Below are 22,500 nucleotides of genomic sequence, written 5' to 3' on the forward strand. Positions count from 1 at the left end.
TCTCTCGTCTCAGGTAATATTTGAAGCGGTTTCAGTCCAAGGCCATCCAGGTTTCATTGCCATCGATGACATACGAGTTCTGGCTCACCCTTGCCGTAAGTGAGAGAGATTGCGTTGTGTGTATGATGGTTGACCCTGCACAACTGTAGCCCGCTGAGCATCATCTGTTTTATAGATATCTCACACTTACACACACAGACACACAAACAGCATAAAGGACAGATTGTGAGGGTTGCAGACAGATTGCAGAGAACCAGGAAGAAGGTCCAGTCTCAGGGTCTTCATCACTCAAATGTGACAAAAACACTTTGCTTCACAAAACTGGACTGCTTGTTACAGCCCGCCTATTCAGTTCAATGTGACATTCTCAGTCTGCTCTTATTAGCTGTTTGTGTTCTTTTCAGGGTGAAATTTTCACGCTCATTCAGTATAACTCTAATTTATAGATATGACACACACAAGACATTTTTACTGGAGGTAATAAGTATGGCTAAATTATTTGATGAACGATGGTTTATAAGTTTGAATTCACTCTAAATGAAAACTACAAGAAACCATTAAAATTCTTTTTTAATTTATCTTTGTGCCCTCTGTGCACCATGTTCCCATAGCGGACCCTCTCGTTCCTTTTCTTTCTATCTGCCTCCGTTTTCTGGTCGCGTTAAAAACAATTAGTTCACCTTTGCATGCCAATAATCATATCAGTCAAAAGTGGGGGTGGAAACATGAAGAAAAGAGAACATATTCACAATGGAAGGAAAATAAATACCTCAATAAAGAGACTGAGGAAAAAGATGAGTATACAAATAATGAAAGATTGTCAAAAAAGCAAATCTTAGATTTTGTCCTTGTCATTTGCAACAAGCTGACCATTAATGTCAGGAACAAATTATCATTGCTGAGTGATCGATGCATACCCTGTTAGTCTTATCTGTGTCTGCAGACAGGCAAAATGAAATTAACCAGTCGCAGGCTGGTCTCAATGGCAGACCAAAGTCACCCGGTGTCTGGCTGTCTGTCTGCCTGACAGACTGCTCATCTGTCTCATGGCCACAGAGTTTCTCTGCCTCACTCCCACACAGTGTTGAGCTCTCCTAGAGCTCAGTCAGTGTTGTTCAGGGTTTCATGCAGATGTTGTTTTCTTATTACCTGCATGAATCCAGTATGAAAGCTTAAAATAGCAACACTTTTAGGAGAATGTGATTTTTTTCCTATTTTATGTATGGATTCACATTTATCCCAAGTTTACACACATTTTATGAATATATTTACACACTGGGTCCATTTGCTCTCTGTGTTGCAGGTAAAGCACCTCACTTTCTACGTCTGCAGAATGTGAGGTAAAGTGGCCCAGATGCCTACTTTCCAGTGTACTGCTGGAGGGAAGTGGTCCCAGCACGATAAACTCTGGCTACAGGTGAGTATGAATGGGTATAAATACATATGTTTGTAATAAGGAGGATCAGAATTCCATAATGATCCAACCAATTTGTTTATCCAATGTAGTAACTTTGGGATACAAGTATGAATATATACAGAAGTTGTATTACCAGTACTAGGAATGTCAACAACATTGCATATTTACAGACATCAGTACCTACAGTATGTACTGGTGAGGTCTTCTCAGTGTTTAATTTTAATAGACAAGTATGATAAGCAGGTGTATATTACTAAACAAAAACAAATTAAAAGCCCGGTGTAACAAATGAAGTTTATTTCTTTAAAAAGTACTGCATGGCAAACATTCCCAGCGCTCCCAGTTTTATTTCAGAATTGATTAAAAGTTGTTGTTCTGCTTTGCACCACTGATTCCATCTCTGCACATGTGACTTGTTGGTGTGTCTCTGCGTATATGTTGTGTGCAGCCATGCCTATGCACTCATTCTACTTTACATCCACGTGTATTGGCAAGCTTGCATGTTTTTAGTGAATGAGTATATACCACTGAGAATGATGGGGGAGTGTGGTTTCCAAATTGGCAGATAATATATTTGTAAAAAAAAAAAAAAAAGAAAAATCATGATACCGGATCATAGCAGAAAAGCAGGAAATGGTTTCATGTCTGACTTGTTCAGTATTGCTTCAGTTTCTCACTGTGTTTCTAATATAAGTAATACAATGTAATTTGTTGATAGGGATTAACTGTAGCTTTATAGATTTACCTAAATTTGCAGATTTCTGAATTCTCTTTTCGTTGGATTGTCCCGTTGATACTGTGTGACAACAAATCGGAGCCCTCAGTCACACCAGTTGGGTTTTCAACTGGTGTGACTGACTAATTTCCATTTCTGTAAGGAGAAAGCAGCCTTTATGAAGTAACGATGCTCGGTCAGCATCAAAGGGAACATGTTACAAGGCTTTTGCTAAAAACTGTCTGGTCTTTTCTGCCCTGCAGCAGTGGAATGGTAAGGACACGGCACTGATGGTGACCAGGGTGGTGAACCACAGACGTTTTTCTGCAACGGTTAGCGTTGGTGACACATCTCAGCGCAGCACAAGCCGCTACCGCTGTGTCATCCGATCGATGGTGGGCTCCGGGGTGTCCAACTACGCCGACCTCATTGTTAAAGGTACGTTCATCTGTTTAACTTCCTCAAACTATAAGGAGAAGACAAATCATCTTTCATTTGAAACCAGAGTATCTGAAAGTAATTTTGATGCATAAAAGAAGAGCATTGTTCAGAATGGATGCAGTAAAGTGGGACGGTTTCTTTAGAAGCGAGAAAAACAAGCCTGGGTTGTGGTTGTGTAGTTGTTTGTGTGTGTGTGTGTGTGTGTGTGTGTGTGTGTGTGTGTGTGTGTGTGTGTGTGTGTGTGTGTGTGTGTGTGTTTGGCTGTTGCTCATTAGGGCTGTGAGAATGCTGAGGATGGAATACTGAATAGACCTGAGAATAGTGACTAGAACTCACAATGAGCCCTCATTCACTCAGTTTCTGGCCAGCCTTTGTCCATCTTTCACTTCATTTTCTTCCCAGTATTTTGATTCATATTCCCTCCCTTTCCTCCAGTCTTCAAAACCAATACCAGTATTTTGTTTATTTTTTATATTTAAAGTTAGTGGGTTTTTTTATCCTTCAAATGTTCAGTCAGCTAAGTGTAAGGTAACTTTGTATGGCAAAGTTTAAAAGTGTCTTTAATGAGGCCAAAGGACAAGCACAGATGTATTTCACCAGGAATACGGAGAAGAGTTGGATAATTATAATGCTGAGAAATCCTTTTGGGTCATCTGTTATCATATCAAACTCACAGAACTACTCAAGATATCCACATATATCAGATGTGCAGGAAACATGTAATATTCCCACGGGTAATTCTCAGAGTGATGAAATGTTGTAGCTAAAAACATGTAAGATAAGATAAGATAGTGTTTATTTGTCACATGCACAGTTATACACAGTACAATGCACAGTGAAATGTATTTTGTACCTGCAACCATATATACACACACATATAAATAAGAAGAATAAAATAAAAAAAAAGTAATTAACACTATACACTATACTCTATATACTATACACACTTTTTAAATTATATATTTACATTGTGCAATAATGGTCCAGTTAGGGCTCAATGTAGAATGTAATGTAGAATATAAACATTTAAAAACATTACCTTATCAACAGATTTAAAGAATGAAAGACCATGCACAGAATACATCATGCTGACATATATACTGTATTATTTATGATTTAATTTTCCTCTTGTTTCTCTGCCTGTTTTCTTCCTTTCGTTTTCTGTGTTTGCTTTCATCCCGTCTCACCTTCTGCTTTCCTCTGCCCCCGTAGCTGCTGTTCTGTACTGTTTGACAATACTCTCACTGAGACATTCAATACTCTAATGCAATCTATCACTCTGTGACGGCCGAAATTGAAGGAAAATCTGCCAATTTAGCAGCTCACTCCCCTTTCCCATGTTCTTGTGAACAACAGAAATACAATCCTGTCCTACTGAGAAGGATATTGATGTAGTGAGAGGTGGATAAGATTGTTGTAAGGCCTTTGATAGAATTATGCATGCAGCTATCTGTGGTTGTCAGACATAATTACATTCTTTTAGCTCTCCCTTTCTCCTTCTGGTGCACTGTTTTTAATTCGGTCTTTATAACCATCTTTGTCTCCACCTTTAACTTGGGGACTTCATCAAGTTCTGAATAAAGACGAAATAATCATTAATTTTTTTCTCAACACCGACTTGGTCAATCATAGTGCTTGCTAAACGGTTCTAGCTGGTCTGTGATTGCTTCTGCACAAAAACAGCCAAGCAGTGTAGGCTAATGTGTTATCTTTTAGCCTATTAGCATTCTTAGTATCTCTTAACCTATCTTGCTTGCTGACATGGAGCAGAGACAGTTAGCAATAGCCCCAAGTATTTTTTTTCCTGCTGTTTATTCTTTAAGAGACAAGCAGTCCTAGCTCACAATTTTTTATTCTCTTTTAAGTGTCCTTGACCAAGACACTGCAGCCCTCTGTGTTCAGTCACTGCAGAGCTGAGTTTATGCTTGATCGCGTGACATTCTCCGGGCTGCCTTTCTACAGCATCTTGTGTTGCATCCCGACCAAAGTTTATTCTGAGGGAATAGACATACAAACACAAAGGAGTGGTTTTTCTGCAGTCACAGGGTAACATGCCCTCCGATGTATGGATTACACTTTTTATCATATATGTCGTATTTGTTTTAGGAATGGAATGCTTCCAGTTAATTTTGAATAAGATGTCTGGGATGCATTTTCCCCCCAATACATCTCTCTACTCTAAAATGTTTAGTGTGAAATATTTTTATTTTATAGGTATTAAAAATATAATCATGTGGTGCAGGGGGGATTGAACTGTGTTTGTTTTTAATGGCATTTAAATTGCATCACTGAAATCCGTTTCCAATGCAGAGGCGCACCGGCCTAAATTATGTTCTCAATGCATATTTGTTTGAATTATGCTGTTAACCTTATTTGGTGTGAAGGATGTTTTAATTCTGAAGGGAGGCTGGAGTGTGTAGCCTGTGTGTGTGTGTGTGTGTGTGTGGTGTGTGTGTGTGTGTGTGTGTGTGTGTGTGTGTGAGCGTGCTGTTTTGATTAGATGATAGTCCAGGGACTGAAACTGTCATTACCATCTGTTAGCAGAACGCACAGACTGTACTCCTGAGAACATCCAAATGTGTGTGTGTGTGTGTTGCTTACCCGACTGAATGTGTCTCTTTGCATGTATGTGTTTCTGTGTCTTTCCTCTGTGTGTGTTTGTGTGTGAAGCTCAGGTGCTGTCAGCCATGCATTGTGCCAGGGGAATAACCCATGCCAACACAGTGAACAAGAGAGAACTGAAAAATTAAACACACGCACATGCATGAACACACCTCCCTGAAGCCCTGTGTGCACAGTATGTGTTGCTAAATTTGTGTAAATGTGTCATTGTCCTTGATTCACACATTAGTGTACTTGTGAGTCTTCCAATCTATTCATTCATGTGTTGTGAAATCATCTTGTGTGGCTTAATTTGTCTCTGGGTGTGTGTATCATCATGCCTTTTCATTTGTGTTTTCACATGTAAGGTGTCATGATTATTGGGTTTTCAAATTAATTTGTGTGGGTATGTGTGCGTTTGTATGTTCTTCCGGGCCACTAAGTGAAATCAGGGTTAATTACTGTGTTGTTCAGCCAGGTGTGACCACAGAAATCTGGAGAGAGACGCTTCTCATATTATAACACCCAGTGTGTGACTGTATGTCTGTCTCCCATACATGCTCATGCATGCATATTAATCTCCTGACACAATACTGTTGGCCAGATGATTTTTTTCCCCTTGTTGACTAAATTTAAAAGGATTGCTGAAATTAAATATTCTGAATCTGACCAGCAACTGTCTGGTGGAGGTAAATTACTTTAGTGCTCAGTACAGTTAACTCAACCTATCCAGGATAAAAGGATTGATGCAGTACAACCAATTTTCAAATGACTCTGGTTGCACTGTTTTGTTTGCAGAAAAATCAGACAAGATATGGTTTCTATTATACTGTTGGGCCCACCAAAGTAAGAAATTTTACCCAGATCTTGAGGCAAAAGCAGATGGAAATCAAAAGACAGATAGGAAGGCTGATTAGGTTGAAATACAACTTCACACATCTTCTGTCATCTTTCCGTGATCCAGTCCATCCATCCATCATCCATTTTCCTCCACTTATCTGGGAATGGGTCGAGGGGGCACCAGCCAAAGCAGAGAAGCCCAGACCTCTTTTTCCATAGCACCTCCTCTGGCTCACTCAGGAGAATACCAAGGCACAAGGCATCCTTTTAAGATGCCTAAACCACCTCAGCTGGCTCCTTTCAATGTGAAGGAGTGGGGGCTGTACTCTAAACCCCTCCCAAACAACTGAACTCCTCACTCTATCTCTAAGGGAGAGGCCAGCCACCCTTCAGAGAAAGCGAATTTCCGCTGGTTGTATCCGCAATATCATTCTTTTGGTTACTACCCAAAGAGTGGAGTAGCTGTGGCTCAGGAGGTAGAGCAGGTTATCCACCAATCAAAAGGTTGGTGGTTCAATTCCTGGCTGCTCCAGTCGGCATGCAAAGTATCCTTGGGCAAGCTACTGAACCCCAAGTTGCTCTCCGATGCAGCTGTCAGAGTATGAATGTGTGTGAATGATAGATAGAAAGCACTTTGAAGTAGAAATCAGTACTTGTATGAATGTGGTGTGTGAATGGGTAAATGCCCTTTTGTTGTATAAAGTGCTTTGAGTGGTCAGCTAGAGTAGAAAAGGGCTATATAAGAACTAGTCCATTTACCATTTACCCAGAGCTCATGACCATAGGTGAGCATAAAGACATAGATCAACACTCTCTCTTCACCATAATGGACTGATCCAGCGTCAGCCTCACTACACATGAGGCCCCGATCAATCTTTCAATCTCCCACTCCCCTCTCTCCTCACTCATGAACAAGACCCAGAGATACTCCTCCGTTTGGGGCAGCAACTCGTCCCTGACCCAGAGTGGGCATTCCAGCTGAGGACCATGGCCTGTGTAAGACCTCCATCTATGCTGCTAACCACTCCAGTGCAAGCTGTAGGCCACCACCTGATGAAGCCAACAGAATCACATCATCTGCAGAAAGCAGAGATAAGATTCTGAGGCCACCAAATTTAAGCCCTTTGGCAATTACCTCTGCCTAGAAATTCTGTCCAGAAAAATTCTGAACAAAGTTGGTGACAAAGGGCAGCCCTGGCGGAGTCCAACACCCACTGAAAATGAGTCAGAGTTATTCTCACAATGATTTTACAGAGACTGAATGGCTCATAGCAACAGGCCAGACACCCTATACTCAAAAAGCATCTCACAGGACGATCCCCGAGGGATGCAGGCAAGTGCCTTCTCCAAGTCCGCAAAACAAATATAGACTGGTTGGGCAAATTGCCACACACTCTGATGTCCTCTGAGAGGATAAAGAGCTGGTCCAGCATACCGTGACTGGGACAAAAAAAAAAACCCGCATTGTTCCTCCTGAATCTGAGGTTTCACTAACAGAGGAACTCTCCTTTCTAGTACTCTGGCGCAGACCTTCCCAGGGAGGCTGAGTAGTGTGATAGTTGGAGCACACCCTCTGGTTCCTCTTCTTGAACAGGGGAGCCACCACCCCAGTCTGTCAATCCAGAGGCACCACACACCAGATCTCCGCACGACCTTGCAGAGACATTTCAACCAACAGCCCCACAATATCCAGGACCTTAAGGAACTCAGGGCTATTCTCAACCACCCCACCAAAGAATTGTTTAACAAAGCCAGGCTTCACTTGGCCTGCCGGTGCCTGTCAGCTGCCTCCAAAGTCCAACAGACTAACCATGCCTTATAGGACTCCTTCTTTAGCTTGATGGCTCCCTTCACCTCTAGTGTTCACTATCTGGTTCAGAGTTACCACCACGACAGGCCCCAACCGCCTTGCAGCGACAGCTTGTGCAGCAGTCTCAAAAATGGAGGTGCGGAGCATGGTCCATTTGGACTTAGTTTCCTTCAGAATGCTGTCGAAGTTCTGCCGGAGGTGGGAATTGAAAACCTTGGCCAGATGCTCTCAACACATCTCAGTGTACCAGGTCTGTACCATCCTCCCCTGCCACCTGATCCAACTCATCACCAGGTGGTGATCAGCTGACAGCTCAGTTCTTTCATTCACGTGAATGTCCAGAACACATGGCTGCAGATCTGATGATACATTACAAACTGACCTGCGATCTAGGGTGTCCTGGTGCCACGTGCACTTATGCTCAAACATGGTGTTCGTTATGGAAAAACTGTGGTTTGCACAGAAGTCCAATAACAGAATACCACTCGGGTTCAAATCAGGCAGGCTGTTCCTCCCAATCACGCCAGTAAGGCGGCAGAGTCACCAGATGGAGCATCCTCCACCCACCCCACAGTTTACTGAAACTGTAAAAGGAGAGTGAAAGTAATGTCTGTAAGGATACACTAAGAAAAAATGCAGTTTAAGTTAAAAGAGCGCGTCAACAAAATGACTGAAAGCTTACAACAGTTCCACACATGCCAGACACAAAGTTTCCCAACCAGACACTCACAGCTGTTGAAAGTTTTGCGACACACACACACACACACACACACACCACACACCACACACACACACACACACACACACACACACACACACACACACACACACACACACCACACACACACAGATGTTTTTCAATGCTCCTGTGCGTTTCTCATTGTATGGCTCTTGTAGAACAGATGCAGGTCAAAGCCCCAGGGCAACAAGGGTCTCAACCATACCCCCGGCTGTGCTTGTGTTTGTGTGAGTGTTTGTGTGTGTGTGTGTGTGTTGTGTGTGTGGTGTGTGGTGTGTGTGTGTGTGTGTGTGTGTGTTAAAGAAGTGAGCAAGCCTGCATGCTGACATGTCTCAGGGAGTATGAATTTAGGCTGTATTTGAGTTGTGAATGTGGTGTATTGTGCATGGGCATGGACATCGGTGTGTATGTGTGTCCTGTTCTGTCTGTCATAGATAAGACTCAGTGGGGCGTAGCAGAGATCCAGGAGAGCCACTGACAGCCAGTGCCCTGTGGACACCATGCAGAGTGTGTGTATGGGTTGTGTGTGCAAGTTCCCCAGGAATATGGCCACATTTTTCTAAGTCTCCCTTGGGTGGTCATAAAGCTGATTGTAGTCCAAGAATTAGACCTAGCAGTGCCACTGCAATGTGTAAGGGTCTCTGAGTGTGTGTGTGTGTGTGTGGTGTGTGTGTGGTGTGTGTGTGTGTGTGTGTGTCTGCATACTGTATATGTGTGTTTGTCCATAGAGCTTTCTGTTGCCCAAAGCTCATTCCCAGCATCTTCTGTGTGTCTGTTCCCTGATAAGGAAATCAATAGGAGAGTGGACAGCTCAGCTGTATGTGTCAGATCTCCAGAAGCCCACTGAAGCTGTGAACTCCCCTGGGTGTGAACACAACACAACCTTCAATTTAAAAAATAACTGTTGGAAAGTATGTTTGACTTCTAAGTGAGGAGTTTTGTTCCAAAATAAGATGTCAAACATTTAAAAGGTACGCGTGTGATGTCAAACATTCACACAAAATATCTGTTTCCAGGTTTTCAAGCAGTGTTTGCGATAATGATGCCACCTTCTTAACGACTTAACTTATCTAAAGGCACAGCTCATTCTGTAAACAAACCTGGCATTAATTTTAGATGGTTTACGCCCTCAAGATATTAGTGAGGCTTCAATGCGAGGCATCTCTATGAATAATTGAGTGCTAAGAGCTGCATGAAGTTTGACATAAAACACAAGATGTTAGTACAACCAGAGACAGTAGAACCAACAGTGTTACTGTGAAAAATACAACAAGGTGATGAGACTGTCACGAACACACAACAAAATGGGGGATTTCTATTTTAACCCAAATAAATACAATACTATAAAACTAAACTGAGAAATAATATCCAGTCATTGTGATTTATGAAAGTCTTAATTTTTGGTCAAAGTATTTCAAAGCCAGAATGATAAGAAGTGATTCCAGTAGTTCTGGAAAAGGGGAATCAGTCACCAGAGCTGTCGCGGTACTGTGGCCAAATTAAAACCACCTCCAACAACTTTTACTCATGTAATTTGATCTTTTTTCAACATAAAAATATATGACCGATTACTAGAACATGGATTGCACAGGAGCTGGCTCAAAAAATAAAAAATGGATAACAAATAAATAAAATGTTTAACAGTTCACGATACTTTCATAAGTTTTGTAAAGATTAGCTCCCCGAGGAGAAGAAAGTGTGAAAAATGTGCAAACTTATTTGTTTGCCTACATCGGGGAGTAGGGGTGTGTGTGTGTGTGTGTGCGCGCGCGTGTGTGGTGTGTGTGCGCGCGCATAGAATGAGCTTAAGGCCAGCGTACACTCCACCTGCCTCTTTATCCAGGTTCTTAGGGCTTGCCTCAGGGTGTGTGTGTGTGTGTGTGTGTGTGTGGGTGTGTGGTGTTGTGTTGTGTTGTGTTGTGTACAGTGGGCAGTTTGTCATGTAATTGGTATTCCATGTCCATTTCTCTTTCATGTGCACCTCCGTGTGTGTGTGTGTGTGTGTTGTGTGTAGAGTGTGGACACTTCACACAGAATTTCTGAAGAGAAATATAAGTAATGCATGAACAGGTACGTGAATAACAGACAAGAAGGACTGCAGGTGAGAAAAGGAATGAAATGGACAGAGAAAGGAAGTAAGAAGAGGGTCAGCTAGAAGTGAGGGAAGTGGGGAGGAGAGGATGAAGTGAGGGAAGTGGGGAGGAGAGGATGAAGTGAGGGAAGTGGGGAGGAGAGGATGAAGTGAGGGAAGTGGGGAGGAGAGGATGAAGTGAGGGAAGTGGGGAGGAGAGGATGAAGTGAGGGTGAAAAGTTGAAATGAGAAACAGGACTGCACCAGATGAAGGAAGAAGAGAAGACTAGGTGTTTACAGCAGAGTAAAAAGAAGGGAGAAGACAAAGGAAAAAGATGAGCAAGTAAAAAAGTCAGAAGAAAACTTGATTTGTCAAATGAAAGAAAGATGGCTGCTAGTAGAGTTAAATTATCTCTGCAGTGACACCACAGAAGAAGGGAAGTGAAGATGGTGGGCTCAGCCCTGTCAGCTGGTTATAGTAAAGACATGTCTACTAACAGTGTCTTGCTGTTTTGGTTCTGCTAAGCTGACAGATTTTGGATTAAGTCTCATTTCATTAAAAAAATAATTAGAGAATATTTTAGTCAAACTAATAAAATTGGGGTCTTCGTCTCTTTCTTGTTGTTTCTCAATTTCCTTCGACTTCTGCCAGCTTTTCTCCCAGCAGCAGGTCCAGGTTGACTGTCTTGTTTGTGGACACTTTTTCAGGACTGATACCATAATGTGGTGAATTCTGGTGCACTAAAATTAAAATCAGAGGCCGTGTTTACGCTCGTGGTTGTGATTACTATGAAGAGATATGAGATGTTCCACTCATTCCTTTCTCATCCCTGTTGACAGTATTATTTCAGACCTTGTCAGAAGGAGTCCGTACTACATGAAAATCCATCACAGTCAGTGATTGGTCTGAGAGGTACTGATGGCACAATCTGTCCTCATTTATCAAACTTCCACTGTTAATATTTTACTGTTTTAGAACCAAAAGTCTGAAAGATCACAGCTGCAAAACAGCACAAAGACAACATATTAAAATGTTGAAACTGAGCCTTTGCTTTTAATACGTGCTCATTATATGAAAACACTGGGACAGGGACGTGTTCCCCTGTGTGTTTCAGAATGCTCCAGATGTTTTCAGTGGGTAACAAGTAGTAGTCGACAGGTCTGCTGCTGAAACACGGAGCACTGCTAAATGTGGTTTGGTATTATCTTGCTGAAACAGACTTCTGGGTGGCAGCGTGTCACTCCTAAACCACTGTCTTTGTACTTGGCCAAGATTCCAAATAGGCTAAGCCAATACTAAGAAGTGTTTACTATAATTTCATGGTAGTTTTACACTGCACTACTATGACAATCAGTGCTGACTACTTGAGCTACAGGACCTGCTATTTGCAGGGGGAAAAAAAACACCTTTTACCAAAAGTAAGTGAAGTCGAGCGGAGCTGTACCATGCAGTGGAAATGAGGCCAAAACAGGAGATACTAAGGACAACAGGAGGACAAGTCAGTGGACTGCAGTTACAGGGAGTTGATGGGTGAGTCAGAAATGTTCCCTTTAGGTGGAGTGCATTCACAGCAGTGAATACCCATATTAGGTTTGCAGCACACAGGGCTGGGCTGTCAGAATACAGGGATGTGAGGTAAAAGCTATGCCCACATATTCTTCACCACAAGTTGAATAAGACAAAAAAAAAATGGGAAAAACTAAAATAACATCCTTGTCCCTCATATGAGTGCAACCTAGAAAAAATAGCAACCTAACTGATGAACAAAAATGATCTGACCAAAAGCACAATGGGTTTCATCAGTTATGAATTAGATTTTTTAAACTGCGTCTAGTCAAACAGCTTTGTTTATTTGCAGTTTCAAAGCAATTAAAACTGTGCAAGAGTGGGACATCCTTATGAAGTTTTTCTCTTAGAATTGTTGCCTTTTCTAAACAATGAATTATCTGACATCTTAGTTCAGATGACAGGAGCAACAAACAGAAGCCTCTGATATTTCAGCTTCATAGTCTGGGAACTGTCATCAGTAAATCCCTGCCTGTTGATCTTTAAATGATAAGGAAAATGAATCGGTGTCTTTGCAGTGATCTTACTAAAATTAGAGGTTAGAAGTGACGCCAGCTCTTGTGAAATATCTCTATAATTTACATAATTACAGTGCTTTTTCAAAAAAAAAAAAAAGGTGGTGACTGAAACTGTTGGCTGACAAAATGACATCACTTCACAGGCTGGTGCTCTGTGTTCGAGAAATATTGAATGATGAACCTGGAAATCAGAGATAGAGCAATTTGAAATAAAAAAAAAGTATCCAATATAAATTTGTTCCACTCAAAATGATAGCATGTGGTGGTTATCATTAATACTTGACGAACTCTGTTGATCTTATCATACTGAATTATGTTAATCCACGCGTGTGTGTGTGTGTGTGTGTGTGTGTGTGTGTGTGTGTGTGTGTGTGTGTGTGTGTGTGTGTGTGTGTGTGTGTGTGTCTTATCTTTGCTATGTGAGATGAACTGCTAAGTTCAAGGAGCTGCGAAATGGACCTGCAATTTATTACTGATAAGACAACAACTTACAAGGAGATGAAGCAAAAAGAGAGAAAATAACTAATATGCAGGGACAGAAAAGAAAATTGTCTTTCAAACTTTGACATTATTTAAAACATAGTGTCTTGGTTGCTTCCAGTTACAATTTATCTTTTAACAGCATACACAGATTTCTGTAATGAGCGATTCCAGTTTGTTAAATGACTTCTTGAAGTTCATTTTTGAGGATTTCAGTCAGCATGTGTTATTAAAAGAAAAGAAAAACTCATATCAGTGGGCCAGAGAGAGGAAAAGGAAGCAGTTCATGGGCATAAGAAAAATGAAATGGCTTCTATCACTCTCACTTATTCTGTGTTATCATCTTGACTGTCATTACTCCCTCTTGCTCCACTGTTGAAATGGGAGAAAAACAGATTTTGGCAGAGTGATTGTCATTTTTGGTGCAACAGATTTTTCCATCTTTTCCGCCACTGGGGTGATATATTTTCTCTCCTCTGGTGGGCCGAAGCCTCATATCTCTCAGTCTTTCACCCTCCTCCTCCAACATTCCCCCATTACACACACAACACACACACACACACACACACACACACACACACACACACACACACACACACACTTGCTATCTTATAATCTTTCATTCTCCAAGAACATGGCAGAGTTAGAGTGGAAAGTACTTTTAGATTTGACACAAACAACAAAATCTAAAAGAAAATAAACACTTACAAAAACTAATATTAGCAGCATCACGGCCGTAACCTCAAACTTTGTGTGAGATGGGTCAAATTCCTTGATGGATAGGGTGCTCTGTGGTGGCACTCTGGATAAACCGCTAATGGAAAGTCCCTGTTGTCATTACCACTCATATCACCATGAGTTTAAAAGAATAATCCTGGTATTGAAAGTGGTGACTGACTCTCTGTCTTACCATTAAAATCACATTTCTGATGATTCCTGTACAAAATTTCCAAACTAATATTTGTAAAATACATCTTCCTGCACGCTAATCGTTTATTTTGCTTGTTATTGTTGCTCATTCAGCAAGAACAGTAAAAGTTGTTGCTAAAATGTCTAAATTACCAGGATGCCATTAAAGGTTGTTTATTAATTTTGCAAACCCATAACCCATAGAAATAAAAATGCAAACAAATGTGCAACCCAGCTTAAAAACAGGAAAAATCATTTATTCAAATCTGTTTTTAACTCTAATTAATAATTAATATAGGTGGGAATGGTAGTCATTATGTAGCTTAGTTTTCATAGATCAGGAAATTTTTGGCAGGAGTTGATGTGCGCATATGGCTGCTTCATGTCTGTCGTGCATACAAGTGGAAACTTGACTCACACTGAATTACAGTGTCAGGATGTTTGGTCAGTAAGAGAAGCTAAACTGGACTGCATGTTGCCTGTTAGTGTGTCTTTCCTTCTACCCAGCTGAGGATTTCCTTTAGTGAAACGTTCACTCAGAGCTGATACTGATCAGGAACAGATGCATGTCGTTGCTGCCAGTTGGTGTTTCTATGCATAATCTTGTCTTTTCTCCTAAAATTAGAAGATACAGTAGAAGTTATGCATGCCTTGGATTCTCTGGAGAACCAATGCACCTTTTCTGAGACTCCAGTCTAAGTGACCTTAGCGGTCTTAATAATGGATCGAGACCACGACAGACAGAAAAATCTCTACAGCACAAACACACAGACAACCAATGCTTTACAAGCTTATTATGAACAGTTCACAGTAACACTGATAAAAAACAAAGCACAACCAGCACACAAAAGCACACTTTTCCACTGTACAAAGAACAGGAATCTGTTCTCTTTTCAGCTCATTTGTCTTGACACAGACACGTCATGAGCCATCTTTAAATACCATGCTGGGATTGTAATACTGTGTAGTAAAAAGTAGATCCATATACTTTGTTTCCCGCAGGGTGTAGTAACACGAGTCACGATGAGTTTTCAGACAACAAGGCTCCAGAATACAAAAGATAAAACCTTTTGGGGCTGCGATTGCTGCACAAACACAGACATAAATACTTACGCAGTGGTCTTTATGGGCCCAGAGTTACAGCGCCGTACGCCCGCTCGATCCCAGTTTCAGCTTGTTTTTACTACAGTAGGTGTGCGGCTTCTGCAGGGGCATAACAGAGCTCTGCAGGAGGACCTCTGTGGCAGAAATCGTCTATTCTCTCTTCTTGTTTATATTCATATCAAACCTTCAGTAGATGAAAAGTATTCAGTCTGTGGTGCATGAATTATCAAAACACCTGAAATGCTGTTATTATAATCATGTGTTTGTGGTCAGGATTGTCATATATATATATATATATATATATATATATATATATATATATATATATATATTTGTTAAAAAAATTTATGTGTAGGGGATAAATATAATGATTCCATCAGGTGGCGTATAGTGTAGGTGTGTTTCTCTGTGTATTTGTGAATTTCTTGAAGAGTTTCCGAGTGCCTCGGACACTTTCTGTTTCCATTAGGAACCACAGATTTATTGTTGCTTGCTGCATTTTTTTTTTCCAGTAATGCAAAGTTTGTCTTGAGAGTTTTTTAAAAGGCTGAAACAATGAGTGTGAAAAGCAAAAGCAGACATGCAAATATAATTGTGCAACTTTAGAGAAGTCATTAAACTAACAAGAGTAAAATTTGAAGTCTCTTGTAACACAATTTTAACAAGAGCCTGTCTGCCAATCACAAAAAAAAAAAAAAAAAAAATTTTCAATTTTTTTTCAGAGCACTGATTGCACAGGGATCATTTTCAGCTTGTTCATGCAGCGTTTGACACCCTCCTCCATCCGTACTCTCACCATTCATGGTTCTAGGTTCCATCTATTTGTCCCCTCTCTCCTGTACTCTCATAAGACCTCCTTTCCTCTTCCCTGCTTTCTTTATCCCTATATTCACCCTCCTATCACAGTTCATTAACATCACTTTTGATGATTAGCAATCAGAATGTGTTTTTGTATTCATCAGAGGTCTCGCTATAAGTTTCCGATACAAAGTGTGCATGTATTTAAACACTTGTGTGTGCTTCCTATTAGTAGTTGTTTCTGTTCTGTTTTATTTCTGCTTTAACCTTCAGTTACAGTTGTGATATGTGTACAGTCATATATTTGTTTGTCTTTATATGCAGCCACATGCTTTTTTTTTTGCATGGGTGAATTTGCATGCATATGTACAATATGTAGAAGAGTCACTTTTTTTTTTTTTTTCTTTAGCAGCAAGTGTGTGTCTGTGTTTCTGAAAATGTGTGTTTCCCCCCCATGTCATCATGGGGACCAGGTTGCATGTCACAGGGTGGCCTCTGTATCTCTCCGCTGCAAATGAGCTGGCAGAGGGAGAAACGGGGAGATGGTGGGAGGAAACAGACGGAGCAGGGAGTGATTGATTGATTTTGCCTTTCTTCCAGTGGAGTAACATCAGGAGAAGTTGTTGAATATAAATGATGTTAATGAACAGTTGAGTCTCTGTTGAAGCACTTGTAGTAAAGGTTGACAGGCTGCTGTTACAGGACGGTGTCAGTGAGTTGGCATGTTTAGTTTATTTATTGCAAATACTAATGATTAAAAAAAAACTTTGTCCATATTTGTCTACCTGTTTGAAATAAGATCAGACAATCTTGCCTGCTGTAAAATACACTTAAAGACTTTCTGAGAAAACTAATATCCACTTTTATATGATACTATAACTCAACGCAGCTTCAGTATCTTGAATGTTGCCCAGACTTCCATGTTGGACTTTTGAGCGAGGAACAAGAACAGCTTAAACCGGCATCTCATTCTGGAGCCCATTTCTTATCATCCTGAGCCAACTAATCCAGAAACTGATTTCACTGCACCACACAGTTATAATGCTGACATCAAGCGGCAGAGAGATGATGGATGCGATCGTCCAGACATTCAACTTCACCACGTAGCAGATGAGACAGAATATAAACACACATATCTGTAAATGGCTTACAAGTGTTATTATTATTAGTGTTTTTCTTTATGAAGGAAATCATTCTGTTTTTATCTCAAGAGAAAAAGTTTATGAATGCTAAGAAAGGAGACATTTTGACTGAAACACAGACAAACCCTCTCTTAGGCATACACAGAGATGCTTATTAACTGTCACTCTCTCCTACACTCACAAATGCACACACACAGAGACTCAGACACACACACACACACACACACACACACACACACACACACACACACACACACACAGCATCCATAAAGTTTAGATGGATGAGTGTGCAGTAACTGACAGTTGATTCATCGGCCCCGCAGCCACCATACATATTCTAATGCAGCCTTGAGGAAAGTAAAAAACTTGGAGAGTGAAATCAGGACTTTTGCTTTTAGACTGCGTGAGGAGAGGGGACCATTATTCTTACCTAGCATAACATAGCTGTCAACTGACAAAGCACCTATCATGGAAAATAGATTCATTCTCAGAGAACACAAACTTCAGTCTTTAAATGACTCTTTTAGTTGCAGTGGTTTCAGCAGATTACTGCATAGAGTAAGGAATCTTAATTTTCAAGAGATGTTTAATTGGTTGGTCCTCCATCGTTCTCCATGCGTGCATGTCTCATCTTAATAAAATAATCAATTTTACAGCTAAACCTCAATTTTTTTTCAAACTTAAAATAACATTAGAATGTGATAATGGCTCAGATTTTAGGGACTGAAGAAGTTCATCCACACAGCGTCCTCTTGTTTCTAGTACAGCTCAGGCACATCATATGCGTCTGTTAAAAAGTGGGTCATGACCGCTGTCCAAGGTGCTGATATAGGGAAGTGGGAGCTGTCCATAGTAATTACCATAGTGCATGCTGATGAGTAAAAATCTCACAGGTAAAGTGTGGTGTCCAGTAAAAAGGGTCTCCATTTTATTTGCCTGCCATTGTTTCCATCCACTCCTGTTGCTCTTTAACTCAGTCTCTTTTTGATTCACATTTCTGTGCCTTCACGTCTTGTTGTGAAAGTTAACATTGCTGTTCATTTGTCTTTGTCAAATGACTACATTTCCAGCAGGCTGACTTTACGAATTGTCTTTATCCTGCAAACAGAAGGTCTCATACTCACCCTTTCATACATGATGATGGAGAGTATGAAAGACCTCTTGTGGAACTGGGGTTTAGTAGCTGAAACACTCAAGCTTTTTAGCTACTTTCACTGAAAGTCATTTGATCATATGTCTTAATTGCCCCATTTTATATGGGACAATAAGGACACACAACACACACACACACACACACACACACACACACACACACACACACACACACACACACACACATATATATATAGCATTTTTGAACTATAGCAAATGTCTGCTTTTGATTAACAGTTCTTTCATATGGGTTTGAACTCTCTGGATAACTCATTTAAAAAGAAGTCTATAAATTATGAATTTGGTTTTGAAGCAAAAAATGAAAACATTATAAAACCTCATGATTTTAGTCTTGACAGATGACATTATTTTAAAGTAGCTGTCAGCAGTGTGTCAACAAAGTGATGGATTAGTGCTACAGGTAAAGAATTTGATCTCTCCTTTCATTTTAATGGCAGCTATTTTCAGTGCAAAAGGTAAACTGCATCTCTTTTCCTTGGCTGTAACACAGCTGTAATGGACAGAATAATTCTTCAACATCCTGTTAAAAGTTAATGAATTTACAAACTTAAAGGTAAATATATACCAAATGTCTGTGAAAGTCCAGTGATATGAGAACTTGAGTCTTAGACTGGAATATAATGGTCTATCCATTTTCTGCTGCTTATCCAGACCAGGTTTGTAGGAGCAGCAGTCTAAGCAGTGATGCCCAGACTTCACTCTCCCCAGCCCCAGGCTGTTCCTGGGGGACACCAAGGCCTTCCCAAGCCAGCTGAGAGACATAATCTCTCCACCATGTCCTTGGTCTGCCTCCTCCCAGCTGGACATGCCTGAAATTCCTCACCTGGAAGGCATCCTAGTCAGTTGGCTTCTTTTGATGTGAAGAAGTAGCAGCTCTACTCTGAGCCCCTCCCAAATGACTGAGCTCCTCAGTCTGTTTCTAAGGCAGTCACTTAACACATGGGTGCAAACATGCCAGGTATAAACTAGGGCTCGTTGTTTGATGAAACCAACACAGCCACATCATCTGCAAAGAGAGATGAGGTCCTGAGACCACTGAACCCGAAACCTTCCCATTTAATACCAGTAATGCAAAACAAGCTCTTGCTACAGTTGTACAGGGACCAAATAGTCTTAAACAATGACACAGATAACCCATACTCCCGAAGGCACTGTTGAATGCCTTCGCCAAGTTCACAAAATACTTGTAAATTGGTTGGGCAAAACTCCATGCACCCTTGAATATCCTGAAGAGCATAAAGCCCTAGTCCAGTTTTTCACAACCAGGACAAAAACAGCATTGTTCCTCCTGAATCAGATGTTTGACTAGTAGATAGATTTTGATAAAGTCAGATAGACTGAGCAGTGTGATCCAGCCACAGAATGCCAATACAAGGGCAATCCAAATCCCCTGAATTACATACAGCGTTCCATAGGCATGTCAAGTAGGAAAACCCCCACAACATCGAAAGCCTTAAGGAACTTTGGATATTGTGGTCCACTGGTGTTGACCTCAAGAATCAACAGCGTTCAATAGTTCCTTAACTACTTTGGCAATTTCACAACTGCCCCATCATCTCCAGAGCGTGCTTCCTCTGTGGAAGGCATGTCAGTGGGTTTGAGGAGATCCTCTGAGTATTCCTTCCACTTTAGCTGGGCTAAGGCCTGGCCACCAGGCCCCATCCTTAACCTTGGACCCAGGGCCAAATTGCACCCAAGAAAGATCCTGGGATCATTAGAGCATGCAAACCCCTCCACCATTATAATATGGTGATTCATGTATAACTGATATTGATAATCTCATAACATACTGAGGTTTATATTGAATACTCTAAAATGTTTGTGGTCATCAGTTGATAGAAATCAATTAAGTGTACAAATTCCTTAAACTGTGTTATGAAAAGATAAATGTTAACTTGTGTTATTTCTGAAAATTACTGAGCGAACCCCAAGATCAGAGGTTCTAACACATTCATTACTTTTGAGTATTACATACTGCTACACCAGTGGAGTAATTGTATCGTAATCATGACATATTTTTTCATATCAGCTACGTGATTCAGCTGCATAATTCATCAGGGACAGCATCTTTTATTGCTGTTTTCAAGAGAGTGTTTGTTGATTGTTTTACTCAAAAACAAGAAAGATGTGAATTTACATTTAACTAATTATTGCTGTTTTTATTTCACAGCTCCACCCACTCCCATTGCACCTCCTGAGCTTCTTGCTGTAGGTGCTACCTATCTTTGGATCAAACCCAATGCCAACAGCATTATTGGTGATGGGCCAATCATCCTGAAGGAAGTGGAGTACCGGACCACTTCAGGGAACTGGGCAGAAACTCATGTGGTTGACGCTCCAACCTATAAATTGTGGCATCTGGACCCAGATGTGGAATATGAGATCAAGGTCCTGCTTTCCAGACCTGGAGAGGGAGGAACGGGACCACCAGGGCCGCCGCTGGTAACCAGGACCAAATGCGCAGGTAAGTTATGCCTTTTTTTTTTTTTAAGCACTTTTAAGCATATTTTTTTATATTCAAACTTATGTTTGCTTTTTTCTTTATTTCTTTTTTTGGTTTAGATTTAATTTAGAAATCAGTGTTTGCAGTTGCTTGGTTCTGTTTTTATTCTAAGTCTGTGATCCACTGATGTACTCAAAGTATGAATTAAACACTCATTTCATTGATTAAATAGAATCCTTGCACTAATGTAATTTAACAGTGGTTTGAATATGGTGATGGTGGTATGACTTGGAGGCAGAAAAGCAAAAAGGCTGACAAGAACAAAGAAGGAAAAAGGAGAAAAAATGTTTCCTCTCATGTCTTCTTGGGAAAGAGAACAGAAATCAGAGATGATGATAATTGACATGTTAAGAAGAAGCCCCAGAGATGAAGAAGAAGATGGTTTGCGAAGAAGAAGGTAGGAGAGGTTAGGTGGGGGCAATCATGGCCAATAATGAGTATCCCAGCGGGGGTGTAAGGACGCAATAAGTGGCAGTTCATTTGATAAAGTGACAGCCCATCAGATCTCTGATGGCCTCGTTGTGTGTGTGTGTGTGTGTGTGTGTGTGTGTGTGTGTTTGTGTGTGTGTGTGTGTATGTGTGTGTTTGTGTGTGTGTATGTGTGTGTAAATGAGTTCTTACTTAACAAGAACCACCATTATCGTTCCATTCTCCATTCCCACCATTCTCTGTGGACTGCACTTCTCTGTGTTTGCATTTTGTCATTTTCTTCCTTTCTTTGACCTTTTGACCTTTTTTCATGCTTTTTTCTCTACTTCTTTTCCCTCACACTCTTCCTGCTTTTCCTTCGCTCTCTTTTTTCATTTTTCCATTTATACCTTTTTTTCCTTTATGTCCTTTTCATTCCCTTTTTTGGGCATCCTTTTTCACTCTTTTGGCTTCACTTCATTTCCTCCTCGTCTTCCTTTGTCCTGTCTTATTTTTCCTTCACCCTTTCTCCTTTCTTTTGTCATTTGATCTTTTCTTTATAGGTTCTCCTTCCCTTCTTTTTTTCCTTGTTTAATTCTCTTGCGTTTAACACCCCCCCCCCTTCATGCTGTCATCTTTCTTTTCCAACCCTGCTTCCTTCTGTCATTCTTGCTCAGTTGTTTTTCTCAGGGGTTACATTTTATGAGCGAATTAGAGAGAACAAAACGAGGATGAAGAGCGAGAGGAGATAAAAGGATGAAGGTGCTATTCTGTAAAGACATTGTGTGCAATCTGGATCTAACCTTGCATTCAAAGGTGGTAGAAAGTGAGAGAGAAAGAGGTGGGGGTGGGGGGTGCTTTTATTTATTTTTGATGATGTCTGTTTTGCCTGTAAGAAAAAGATACATAGCTGGTGTGTGTGCCTTGGGGTATTAGTTGTTTATGCTACAAGTTCTGTCAAAAGTTTGGAGCATTAACTTGGCAGATGCTTAAATTTAATTGGAATGGGAATTTCATGGGTTTGCAGCCGTGCTGTGTATGAGTGAGAACGTGTGAATGCTATTGTGTGCATATCTTTCTGTGTTTTTGTGTGTGTGTGTTGCATACATTCTTATGCGTGTGTGTTTCTACCTCTGTGTGTTTGTGTTAGTGTATTTGTGGTCTTCTGTCCACCCTCTGATTTTTTTTTTTAACGCTGCGGTAATCAGCAGGTGAAAATTATGTGTTAACACCACAGACTCTCTTTTGCTCCCTCTCCCTGCTC

The 22,500-nt window shown here is 40.7% G+C and overlaps 1 protein-coding gene across 1 annotated transcript in view; it reads left to right on the plus strand.

Moving 5' to 3' along the window:
• The window catches only part of LOC115779987 (receptor-type tyrosine-protein phosphatase T-like), a 355,835-nt gene that overhangs the window by 170,410 nt on the left and 162,925 nt on the right, over nucleotides 1–22,500 (plus strand). The window contains exons 12-13 of the mRNA XM_030728898.1: nucleotides 2,396–2,570; nucleotides 20,496–20,789. Coding sequence (XP_030584758.1) covers nucleotides 2,396–2,570; nucleotides 20,496–20,789 — 469 coding nt within the window. The remainder of the gene's footprint in view (nucleotides 1–2,395; nucleotides 2,571–20,495; nucleotides 20,790–22,500) is intronic.

The sequence above is a fragment of the Archocentrus centrarchus genome, chromosome 5 (genome assembly GCF_007364275.1).
Source record: "Archocentrus centrarchus isolate MPI-CPG fArcCen1 chromosome 5, fArcCen1, whole genome shotgun sequence".
Classification (NCBI taxonomy): Eukaryota; Metazoa; Chordata; class Actinopteri; order Cichliformes; family Cichlidae; genus Archocentrus; species Archocentrus centrarchus.